We start from the raw sequence: 12,790 nt of genomic DNA, 5'->3' as shown, positions 1-12,790 counted from the left end.
AACGTAACAGTCTAGCTTGTGCCCTTAAAGCGTCTCCATCTGTATAACGTTGGCGCGAGCTTACAGGTATCTTCAGCGGAGAGAGCTTCTATGGAAACTCAGTGGCACCCATTTAGTGCGAAGGTGATGGCATCCCCTAAAAGTAAGCTGCCTCTCATCTCAAGAGCATGGTGAGATGGTCTGCCCTAGACACACTGTCACATCTCTCCTGTAGGCACCCTCCCCGCGCTCCTGGCTCAGACCCAGGAGGATGAGCACTATATGCTCACCTACAAGGATCCGTCCACTTGCAGGGATGAGCACTGTATGCTCACCTATGCTCTACTTGCAGGGATGAGCACTGTATGCTCACCTATGCTCTACTTGCAGGGATTCCTTTATCTACAGAGTCCACAGGCAAGGGCAGCACGTAGGCAGGGCTCTAATAACAGCAAATGTCTGCCCACAAGATCCCTCCACAGACAGGAACCCAAGCACAGGCAGCGAGCGATCTGTTGTTCATAGGCGGTGATCTGTCCATGGACAGGTGTTGGTCAGTCCCTAAGTAGAAATCTGTCTGCTAGCATGTATACACCTGCCAGGGACCCAGGTGTATGGTGGGTATACACACACCATACTGTGTCTATTGGCATCCATAGCCTTTACATTTCTAAATCGTATTATTAGTGTGCATGAGCTTGGAGTAGGAGTTAGCGCATGTGGAGATCAGAGGACAACTTTGTATAGTCAGTTCTCACCTACTGTGGGTTGTGGGTATTGAACTCAGGTTGTCAGGCATGCTGAGCTGTCTCACTGGCCCACCTTTACCTTTTAAAACACATTTGAACACCCTGATTCCTAAAGCCACTCTTCTGAACATAAGGCAGGAAGGTGGGTGACAACTGGAGCTTTCTGCTCTACATCCCAGCTTGACTGGACCTACCTCTGACTGCAATGGCTTCCACCTGCTACACTGCTGTGACCCCAGCATGGTAGAATCCATAGCAGGGTTTGGGACAGTTCCAGTGGTGGAATCTCGGCATCACACTCCCTCCCCAGTCCTTGCCCGTCTGTAGTGCTGGCTGGGCCGTCCATTCCTACTGGAGCAGCGATGATCTAGATGCACTCCCAAGGAAGAACAGCTAGCCAAACAGGCAGCAGGGTGGAGAAGAAGCCCTCCGGAGTTGAGGGCAGCTTTTTCCTTGATGGGATGGGAATTTTGGGTTGGGGAAGAGGAGACTGGAGGACTGAGCTTCTCAACGCATCTCCCATTTCCCCGTTTCACTAGGTCTTCCTCATTATACATCATGCCCCGCTGGTGAACTCTCTGGCTGAAGTCATTCTGAATGGCGATCTGTCTGAGACATATACGAAGCCTGCACAGGATGCTCCCAGAAGTTCTGTGAGTCACTCTGCGACCGCGTCTCCATTTGATAAGAAGCCGTACTTGCTTTGCTAATTCCTAGTTCTCTGAAGGAAAAAGAAAACAAACAAGAATACTACAACATTTTTATTATACATTAGTGAAGATGTGTAAGGTGCTCCGGGATACATGGAAACTAGCCAGAGTCCTTAGATGTGCACCTGGGGAGATCTGGAGTCAGGATAGACGTAGATTCGATTAATCAGGTATTGCTGAATGGATTGTATAACTCTTGGTCTTTAGATGTTATATATATAAGACACTGTCTCTGAGACAGAATGAGAGCTGAGAGAACAACCCGTCTAAGGCATATATGTCCAAGGAGGTTGGGTAGTGACCGTCAGTGACTGTCACTAGTCCAGTGTGAGAACAGTAGGGTGTGCTAACACAGCAATCTGGACAGCTTTTCCTTGTGCACAGCTGCTGTCCCACCCAGCCTGAAGTCATTCTGGGGAGTGTGGATGCCATATTCTCAAGTCATCATATGTTTCCATAGAAGTGGAAGTTCTTGGCTTTCAGGTTAATTACTAAATATTATGAACCTAGCATATCTAGCCATGTTGGGGTCTGCCCAGGTTAGAGTTGCACTTTGCACAACTCAACGTCTGTGCACACCTGGGGCCAGGACTGACTTCCTGGAGTCTCTTCTGCTCATCCTACTACATGGATGTCATCCCTCCTTCTATTCTGCTCAGGTGTCCTGAGCCCCATGTTGCCTTGGAACTTTCCCAACTTGCTCTTTTCGCCCAACTCACCTGTGTCCTTACCACACCCACTGTTGGAAAGGCCCTCACGCCACAGCTCCTCAGGGATCTCATCCCATTGAGTTCTTGTCATGTCTGCAATTGCATAGGCTGTGACGTGAGGCCCTATAAGAATCTGAGAGAAGGGGGTTGGGGATTTAGCTCAGTGGTAGAGCGCTTGCCTAGGAAGCGCAAGGCCCTGGGTTCGGTCCCCAGCTCCGAAAAAAAGAACCAAAAAAAAAAAAAAAAAAAAAAAGGAATCTGAGAGAAGCAGGGAGCATCAGTGCTGCTTCTGAGGTACAATCTTTATTACCCGTGCTCTGGCAGGAAGGCCACGCGAATATGTGGGGCACAGTAGAACCTGTGTTGTCATACCTGCATGCACGAGTGCAGTGCGAGCCTGCAGATGGAAGGCTTTTGTGTATGCACATGTATGTGTGTGTGTGTGTGCAGGAGCCTGTGGAGGCCAGAAGAGGGTGCTGAATCCCACAGAGATGGAGGTACATGTCGCTGTACCCACCCACAGTAAGTGCTGGGGACTGAACCCTGCTCCTTAATAGCTGAGCTGTCTCTCTAGACCATTGTGTACCTTCTTAAGTAGCTTTCACTAAACAGATGCAGCACAGGCAGCAGAACCCAGTAGGTGGTCTAGCCCCTACTAGCTGAGAGCCTAGGACAAGTTGTTTCATCCCACTAGGAAATGAAGGAAAGTAAGCAGGATGCAGGGGTGGTCAGTACGCATAGAAAGGAAACAGATCCCAAGTGCTAGGCAAGTGCCCAGCAGATTGCAGCCTGACCCTCGGCCTACTTGGTGTGCTCTTCACATGGTCAGGAGAAATCTTCTAAGGCGCCAGCACTGACGTGTGGAGGTTTCTTAGAAGCAGAGCTTTGGAGGCAATCTGACCCATTCTGCACATTTCTGCAGGAAGCCTCTTAGAGGCACCCTCAGGAGACATGCGTTTATTGTTTATTTTGCCTTTGTCTCCACCTCACCTGCTGATAATTTGACACTTCATTTATAGTAATAACAGTTTAAAATTCTGTGGTTCTTTGAACTCTTGTTTGACACCATTTCCAAGCCCCAGTGTAGTTGCCAGGCTCTTCCAGAATGTCTTCCATGAGCAGCGCTGAAGTCAGATTTGGGGTTGGGAGGTTTGAGACCAGAGTTCTTTGGGAAACTGGTTTTCACAGGTGGCAAGAACATGTAACCGTGTGTGTGTGTGTGTGTGTGTGTGTGTGTGTGTGTGTGTGTGTGAGAGAGAGAGAGAGAGAGAGAGAGAGAGAGAGAGAGAGAGAGAGGCGTGAGAGGCTCAAGCATATTCAAATATACATGCATATATATGCACATGCATGTTAAGGCCAGAGGCTGATGTCATATGTCTTCCTCAATTGCTTTGTACTTGATTTTCTTAGAGACAAGTCTCTGACTGAACCTAGAGTTCACCGATTCAGCTAGATTGGCTGAAAGACTCTGGGGACTGAACCCAGGGCCTTGCGCTCGCTAGGCAAGCGCTCTACCACTGAGCCAAATCCCCAACCCTGGCTGAAAGACTCTTAAGGAAGATTTCTATGCTTATGCCTTCCCAACTCTGGTAATACAGATACACACCATGATGCTTATTTCTAATGTACTACTGGGGACTCCAATTTAAGTCCTTGTGCCTGCATGGCAAACATGTTCCTGACTGTCTCAGCTCCTGACTGCATGTTTAATGCTTTATTGTTGCCAGCAGGCCAGCCAGTGTCTCACAGATCTCCTAAGCTCCTTCATTGTGCAGGCCTGCATGCTCTCTGTGTGCCCCAGAGCCATCAGCAAAACTGAAACTGCATTCCTCCTGAACCCTTCCTGCCTCCCTGTCCTCGCCAGCACTGTCCTACCCTCTGCTTCTATGATTTTAGATATCCCATGTAAGGAAGTAGATCATGTCAGGTAGTGTTTCTTTTATGTTATTGGTTTACTACATGTAGAATGGTGTCCTCAAGGTTTACCCATTCTGCTATTGCCAAATTTCTTTAAATTTTAAAGGCTAAATAATATATGTCTATACCCACTTTCTTTTCTAATTTTGTGTTTCTTCTTGGCATATATACGTAGCAGATTCCTTATGACATTTTCATGCATGCATATGAAATATTTTATCATATCCAATCCCACCTCACTCCTTATGATCTGCTTCACTTTCCCAAGTAGTTCCCCTTCTGCTTTTGTTTCCTTTTTCATTTTTCCTAGTGTTTCATTTTCATTTTGTTTCCTTTTTCATTTTTCCTAGAATTTCAGTATAGTTCTATACAGGGGCATGTAGGTCTCCCACCCTCAAGAATCATTGGCCATACAGTGGCCAATTGGCAGAGGGAGAGGAAATGGTAGGGTGGGGAATGGAAGCCCTGTGAGTACATGCAATGAATGGCCACACTGGGACCAGCTCTCAGGGGAGATCAACTCTACTTAGGGTGACTGAAGGTTTATAAAGGTTTTTGGGACTGAGGGTAAGGACAGCCAGGATGGGCAAGGGGTGCCTGGCGAGCCTCGTTAGCATGGGGAAGCATTGCAGGAATCCCAGGTGCTGGCTGGACAGGTGTTGTCAGGAGAAAGGAAATTGATCCTGTAACCAAGCTAAGGTTATCTAACATTCCTCAGAGAGAGGGTTTTGAATTTCCCAGACAAGGTTAGAGAAGACCCATTAATGAAGGGAGTCTTCCATAATACTCTGAGCCAGGGGCTATCCAGTCATGGTGAACTTCATCTTTAATTAGCAGTTTTCCCACAAGAGCATGGGCACCTTACCAGTAGCTACACCACTAAATGTTTCTCCCTTTCCCAGAAACTACTACTGCCAGTAAGTCCTCACAGAGGACAGAGCAGAGCCTGCGCCTCTCCTTCCAACTGCTGTTAACTGTCAATTTGTCATCAGGAGGGGTGGGACTTTGGGAGTCCCCTGACTCCATGGCACAGCATTGGTGGGTCAGGTCTCATGCACATCCTCACAGCAGTTCTGAGCTCACGAGTGCAGTAGCCCTGCCACGCGCCGGCCACAGTTTTCCACAGCTCCATCCTCCAGCTCTTGCATTTTCCATCCTTCTCCATGAGGCCCCTTGAACTTTGAAGAAGCCAGTGTAAATGCCCCATTATGACTGAGCACTCAGCAGCCGTGTGCTTATACCCATCTTCTTTGTTACTTCATCTGCTAGTGCGCAGACTTCTAAAGCAGTTTTTTACTGAGGTAGTTGTAGATTTGCAGGCCGTTGTAAGAAATAACACAGATTGTCCCTGGTTTTATCCATGTTGATGCCTACAGAACTACAGTAGCTGACCACAAGTAGGACACGACAGACAGGCTGTGGTTTGCAGCTTAAGCAAAAGCACAGAACAGATGGTAACTGGCCCCCTCTCAGATGGCTCTCAGGTCTGTCCTTTCTCCCCATGGTCTCCTCTTGGGCCAGAGGTCCAGCCTCCACTGTGGGAGACACACCTACTGGACGCATGAGTGGCTGAGCTGAAGGAGCTGGCACATGAGAGGCTGGTTTCTCTGTGGGTGTGAGATCAAAGCCCTGCCTTTTCATGCCTGTAGGTGGAAATCCTAGACTAGCTGGCAAGGTAACCGCCATTTGTGTCTTGTTCAGAAGTAGTCCTGTACAAGTTGCCCTCTTTCCCTGTGAGTGAGAGCAGTCTCCTGTTGTTTCCTGCCTGGCTCGGTTGTGGTTCATCAAACTTGTTTTAAATTTCTTGGTCTTTTTTACCCTACTTTTTACTTCCTGTAATTGGTAGATAAGTTACTGGTATTGCTTCATTTTTACCAGCAGACCTCTCACAAACCCAAACCAAAATTGGAGAGAAGCAGAGGAGAAGACAGAATTATTCTGAAGGGCTATAATTTAGGGTTAAATTTAACACAGATAGAATAGGCAGATAAATGTCTAATTGAAATGCCTGTGTGCATTACTGTCATATGGCTTCTGCTGGAGACTAGCTCTCTCTGGGATTCTAGTGCAGAACTAATAGTTCCTTTCAGACAATACATGCTCTTTTAGTCATTTCTATATCACTGTGAAGAGAAAGAATGACCAAGACAGCTTATAAAAGAAGGCTAATTGGAGGCTTGCTTACAGTTTCAGATGTTAGTCCATGAACATTGTAGTGGGGAGCAAGGTGGCAGGCAGGCATGGCGCTGGGGCAGGAGCTGAGAGCTTACGTCTTATCTGCGAGTTAGAGACAAAAAGAGTGAGGCCAGACCTGTTCTGAGCTTTGAAGCACAGTGCATACCTCCAACAAGACCACACCTGGGAACTAAGCATTCAAAAGTATAAGGCAGTGGGGGCCATTCTCATTCAAACTACCACACATACCCAAGGATAGCAACTCATACGGTAGTCTCTTAATGTGTGCAAACTGAATATGGGTTGAAATTGGGGATGTACTTCATTACCTGCAGGTGTTCCCTGCCACCCAATGACAGAGTGTCACTATATATAGAGACCTGTGCTGTCACAGGGACAGCAGTCATGGGGTACTTGTGACTTCATGTGAAGTCTCTCAGAGCATGCTGTTTCTTGTGTTGTTTACATGCTACATTCTACACCTGGCATCTGCAGCACCTCAAGTCCTAGGTGTCCCAGGTTGAGTTATCTGCATCTCCAAACCTCAGGCTCATGGCCTCTATAGCTAGAGTAACAAACATAGCTTTGTCTGTTATTCTAGCTATAGAGTGACAGCAAGGGCGCCTTGCTATGTCTAGTACTTGTTCTTAGGTCTAGCACCAGTTGGTGCAGGAATGTTAGATGAGGCTGTACTATAGCCTCATCCCTTATGTGTGGCCTACCTGCACGGTTGGCACACCGTTGTCATAGGTTGGCACACCGTTGTCACGGGTTGGCACACCGTTGTCATGGGGTGGCACACCGTTGTTGGAACTGAAGCATATGCAGCAGGTGCCTGGGGAAGCCCTTCAGAAGCAGGCAAAGGCAGAAAGGGAAGAAGCATCTGCAGTAACAACAGTGACAGAGGCTGCCAAGACTAGAGTAGACACTGCCATTGGTGACAATGAGCTAAACCCTCAGCTTGCACTCTGTGCTCTCCAACTTAACCACCAGGTTTCACCTTTAGATGGCACAAATATTTTACCACTCATATATGTTCCAGGGCTGGCTGGCTGGGAGTTCAGATATGAGCTAAAAGACAGAATAGGTTTTTCCCTCCAAATTAGTCATTGATTACCTCTATAGGTGTCAGGTGAGCCAGCTGGGAAGGTACCCAAATGGTTCCCTGAGATCCAGAGTGCACATGCACCTGCATATTAGCTACACTTCTCTTTGTGGCTCCTGCCATTCCTTTGCTTAGCAGAAAACTCTACAAGGATAAGGTGAATAGGGCCAGTATCTGAGACCACAGGAGCCTGGCTTCTCTGGGCTTCTTCCCATGTGTTTGCTGGCTCAGAGTATCAGTGACCATCCTGGGGACCCTTGGGTCTGTCACAGGGCTGCTCTGGGATTTGGGTGTTCTGCTGAAGCCTTGGGAGGAGTTTGCCTTCCCAGCTGGGATGGGAGCTCCAAGGCACATGTGTTTTGGGGAGAGGGCTATGAATACCAAAAGGAGCAAACAGATTCTAGAGTCAAGGACTGTCTCTAACTCAGTCATATGCATTCTCACAAGAGAATGGCTCTCAGAATAATCTTTTCTGTATAGCCACTGGATATCCTGTAGGAAGAGGATCTGAGTGCTGAAGGAAAAGCTGGAGTACCCTCATGCCCCATACGTCAGGAAAGACAGCAGTGCATTAGCTTTAGGGACTCGCCCTGGGATAAACTGGGCTGGTAGCTGAGAGGAATCCTATTGAATTGAGACTCTAGACAAGAAACTCTGCCAAGGCTGAAGGTGTCTTGGACTAAAGGCAAGCACCCTGTTCTTGGTCCAACAGGGAATTCCCAAGTGGCCAAAGTATATAAGGATAAGGTAGGGAACCCTAGAAACCTGGGGTGCAGCAGCCTGGGGATGCAGCATGGTTGGTGAGGTGCAGTCGGAGGTGGTGCCACATTCCCTACTAAACGGAGACTTTCCCAGGTCTGCACTGAACCACTGGTGATTTCTTCCATATAGCACCTCAAATAAGAGTGGGGTGGGGACAGACACCTCCCCTCTCCTCAAGACACTCATCATTTCTGGTGTTCATGTGCTGGGCCTTTTATGGATTTTGTAATCAGAGTGGCCTCTCTGGGTGCTTACAGTTTTTAACAAGATGTTTGAGTTACTTTAGTGTGGGTCAATGTATTTATCATTTTTTCAGAAGTTAACTGTAGATGTCTCCTCTGTGTCAGGTATCATTCTAGGCCCTGGAGATAGACCAGTAAATCTAAGACCCTGCCTCATAGGAAGAGAGAGAATCAGTGCTACTTATAGTAACCATCACAGCGAGTAGACACCAGAGACAATAGGAAAGCAGCAGCCAAGAGGAGACAGGATAAGTCACAGCATGTTCACAGTGGTGGGAAGAGGATATGTGAACTTAGACTTCAAGGATGGGGGAAGGGAACCATGGGATTACCTAGAGGAAGACCATTATGGTCAAACTGAATAGCTCGTGTAAAGGAGCCTGGTGAGGTGTGGGAAGTAGAGAGGAGGTTGTTGGGGGGGGGGGTGGCTTCTGGGTCACTGGAGGACTCCAGTGCCAATGCAGAGGGACATGAGGCCCTTTTCTTCTGCCAGTGTGTCCCCAGTGGCTGGCATGGTTCCTGAGATGAAGTGTGGCTGGCTTTGCTACTTTGTGGATTCTTTTTCCCACTCTATCTCCCCAGTTTCACCCCCTATCAGTACATAGGAGAGAAAGAAGAATAGAGGGGAGGGAAATAGAGATCCTCATACCTAAATTTCTGTCTTGTGTCTTCTTTGGGCTCTACTGAGAAACCACAGCCAACCCCTGAAGGACCGTCACCCATCAGCCCCGCCCCTCAGGGCCCTAGCATTTACACCCTTTGAAAAGTTGCCAGGATCCCAAATGTCACACAGGCACAGAAACGATCAGCAACTGGCAAAACCATACCTCTGTTAGAGCACGAGGCAAATCATAGTCTACTGCAAACATATTCTCATAATATTTGTTTTGTTTTTTTTTTAAGAAACCAAAATTTCAGAATTCTAACTACAGTGAAGTGTATTGAAATAACAGCTCCCAGGGAATGAATCTTTAACAAGCCACAGAAATCTTCTTTGTCAGTACCAGAGTTCTTGAACAAAGAAACCTTCTAGTCCTTGTTTGGGTGTTTCACCTGTTTGGGGACCATGGACAACCACTGGTGAGAGGGGTCACTGAGACCTTCCTAGAGACTCTGACCTTTTTGGGCACTCTACACACCGGTGGTTGTGGTGGCAGAGGGGCATCGTTTACTCCTCATGCCTGAGGGGGAGTGTAGCTCTCCTGGGAGGTGGAGCAAACCAGTTTCTAGAGCATTCTGATGGCACGTGATTAGCAGATCCTAACATGCCTAACTGCTGACCACTTACTGGGCTCTCAACACCTCTCCTTCCTTGTGGCCTCACTGATGATAAGAGATGTTCTTAATGATCTGTAGTTCCTTGCTTTCAGCTTTGCATGAGAGAACTTATTAAACACACACCAAACAACCAAAGAATCAGTAGTAAGCAGTAGATAAAGAAGCATCAGATGGAGCTCACCATCCGGTCAGGGACTGTAGACAACATTCAGCAGAGAACCACTGGGGCAAACAAAATCAACGTCAAATTGAGGACTTAGAACACTCAGCAGAGATGGACTGTAAAGGCCTCACTGAGGTGCCAGCAGTGGTTTTCCCACTAAGAGTTCTGGATGGAGCAGGCATCCCCTCAGGTGAGGCTTCCAAGTAAAAGAGAAATAGCAGCAGACAGTTATCATCTAATTAGGGGTGTACAGTTACTCACAGAAGTGACCGGGAAGCCTTGCTGAAGCAGACTAGAGTTTCCAACTGAGACGTCAGGAGCATTCATTAAGGAGCCCTAGCTTCCTGTTTCTTCTGTAGACATTTTTATATCCTGGGATAAGCAACAGTAACCTTGGTTGGAAATAGTTGACCTTTTTAGTTGTTCTCAGGGGCACAGTATTCTTACTCTTGGGCTGTTTTATTGTCTTTCCCTATCCCAAATACAGAGAAAAGAGGGCAGTTCATCCCAGAGAAGGGATTTTGGAGGACACTTGAAGTAAGCATACTGGAGTCTGGGTCAGGAGAGCCTTCCACACTCCCAGAACTTGCTTTCAGCAAACTTAAGCCCTATGTAACAATTTACCAACATAATGTAGAAGGAAAAAGGTCACATTAAACAGCTGAATTTCCTGGGATTGGTAGTGCAAACCCATAATCTTACCACTTCTAGATGCTGAGGCAGGAGGATCAAGTGTTCAAAGCCTGAATGGGCTGCAGAGTGAGACCTGGTCTCAAAATAAAAAGTAAAGAGAACAGAGAACATAGGACCGTGGTGAGCTTTATTCCCTCAAACTATTGGGAGGCTGGATAGTCGTGACTGACTTGGTGCCTTGAGTTCGCCCTACCATAAGAGGGCCCAGCTGCTGAGCATGGACAGCTAGCTAGTAGCTCATGCTGCTTCGTCCTCACTTTGAGCATTTACTGAGTACATACACATTATAGGCAGCTGCTGTGCTGGCCTTGGGGAACCCAGAATGAATAAGACACATGTCCCCATCCTAACTCTCTGGGATGACGGTCAGATAGCAAATGAACACACACTCGTAGATGTAAGACCTGTGTCTGAAGGACCAGAGACAGTTTCAGGAGGTGACTTGGGGAAGTCCTCCTGAAGGAGGTGGCCTTGGGCCTGCAAACTTAAGTCAGAGAACAGAGTCTTTGAGGAGCTGGTGGGAGGGACAGGGGAGGCTGGCTGTGGAGTTGGCTGTTTTTAGCTTCATAAAAGGCATCACATTCCTTGTCTCATGCTTCTTTTCTAGAGATCAAAGTAGTGCTTTCCCCCAGTCTCCCTACAAGGAGGTCCAGGGTGCTAGAGATTGAATGTTTGTCCCTCTGGGATTGCTAGTGTTGAGCCTGAACCTAGTACATTTTCTACCATGGTCCTTTCCTATTCTGTGATCGTCATGTCCACATGGATGAGATGTAAGAGCACAGAGTCCTGGACTGACAGAAGTAATGGCCAGCACTGTCCGAGACTTCATGATGCTTCCTTAGAGAGCATAATGGGTAAAGCACTTTCCTTAAAATGTCAACCAGCTGCTTAGCATATCATTCTTTAATGAGGGATATTGGATCTTTCCTTGGATTGATTGAAGAGGCTGGTTTGAAATTCATTAATCTTATGGACATTTATTTCCTCTTGTTTGAATGCCAGAGACCGTTGCTGGCAGGCGCTAGAGCTAGCCTGGGAATGGGAAGGAGAGGATGGCCTTGAGTGGAGTGAGCAAGAGATGTGCTAGTTCCCTGTAGCCCTGACCACAGGTCCTAGTCTCCTTCCCAGGAAGTACTATCATGGTGTGGCATGCTGCCTGTCTGAGAGCCCAGATGCTAAACATGGACCCTGGAGTCTCTGAGCTCTGCAAGTCCTCTCTGATTCCAGAGAAGTGTCGTTCCATCAAGTTAAATCCTTCCACTTTCAGTGCTGCACCCCTGCTGTTAACAGACATAGCTCCCATTAAACAAATCATCTGGCTCCATCACACATTCTGGGAGCATGATTGAGTTTGGGTTCAGTAGCTCATGTTGCCTGACTTCTTGGCATGGCACATGTGTGTCCATCATCACCCCAGTGTTTATGCCATTTAATGTCTGCTTGGTGGGCACCTTCTTTTGAAGTGAAAATAGTCTTGCCATGGCCTGTGGAAAGTCAGGTGCTGTGATGCCTTTGGTTATAGTAGGTATAAACCTCCATGGCCTCTGTGTGGTTTTAGTCTCTGTATATATTAGGTTCAAATGCAAAATAAGAACTAGAATGTTGTTAGCCCAATGATCACTTGTGTGGTGTGTATGAGGCCCTAAATTCAATCCCCAGTTCTACCAAAAAACCCAAAACCAAATTCACAAGCTTTTGTTTTACATAGTACTTGCTTTTCCTATTGGCTAGATATGCACTTGACTTACACTATTTATTGGCTTGTAGACCAGGTCTCTTCACTGGCTTTGAACTCACAGTCCTTCTACCTCAACCTCCCATGTGCTGGGATTATAAGTATGCATCACCACACACAGATTATGACTCAGTCTTTCCCTCAGTGCTTCTAGAGGCTGGCCTGTTGGGTAGCACAGCAAGTGCTATGGAAGCAGAGGTCTGGTGGGCACTGGATTCTATCCTGGCTACTCCTGTTACAGTGTGAGGTGGCCAGAGGCAAGCTCCTGCACAAATGTGCAAGGTCCTCCTAGCAATGTGGGGTTCTCAAGTGCTCACTAGCGTTAGGGAAAAAGGACTTTCAGGAAAGACTGACAGAAGGTGGCTCTCTCTTGTACTTCTCAGCAGCCTCAGGGAGAAGCTAATGGGATGGCCCTTGGGATGATGTGGAAGTTGAAGCCCATATGGAGGATAGAGCAGTACCCATGACTTGGCACTTCCCAGGGAGGTGGACCTGAACGTGGTTCCTTCCTGGCTTTGAGTTCTAGGTCCTGTCTATCTCAGCCTGAAGTGGGGGTTGCACAGGTCAGTCAA

The 12,790-nt window shown here is 47.5% G+C and overlaps 1 protein-coding gene across 13 annotated transcripts in view; it reads left to right on the top strand.

The window, feature by feature from the left end:
* The window catches only part of Clec16a (C-type lectin domain containing 16A), a 196,522-nt gene that overhangs the window by 36,164 nt on the left and 147,568 nt on the right, over nt 1–12,790 (top strand). For all 13 annotated transcript variants that reach the window (XM_063268510.1, XM_063268511.1, XM_008767506.4 and 10 more), the window contains one exon: nt 1,268–1,381. In XM_063268510.1, the coding sequence (XP_063124580.1) occupies nt 1,268–1,381 (114 nt within the window). The remainder of the gene's footprint in view (nt 1–1,267; nt 1,382–12,790) is intronic.

Source organism: Rattus norvegicus, chromosome 10 (genome assembly GCF_036323735.1).
Source record: "Rattus norvegicus strain BN/NHsdMcwi chromosome 10, GRCr8, whole genome shotgun sequence".
Taxonomy (NCBI): Eukaryota; Metazoa; Chordata; class Mammalia; order Rodentia; family Muridae; genus Rattus; species Rattus norvegicus.
Note: the sequence above shows the minus strand (reverse complement) of the source record. Positions and strands in the feature narration are given on the sequence as shown.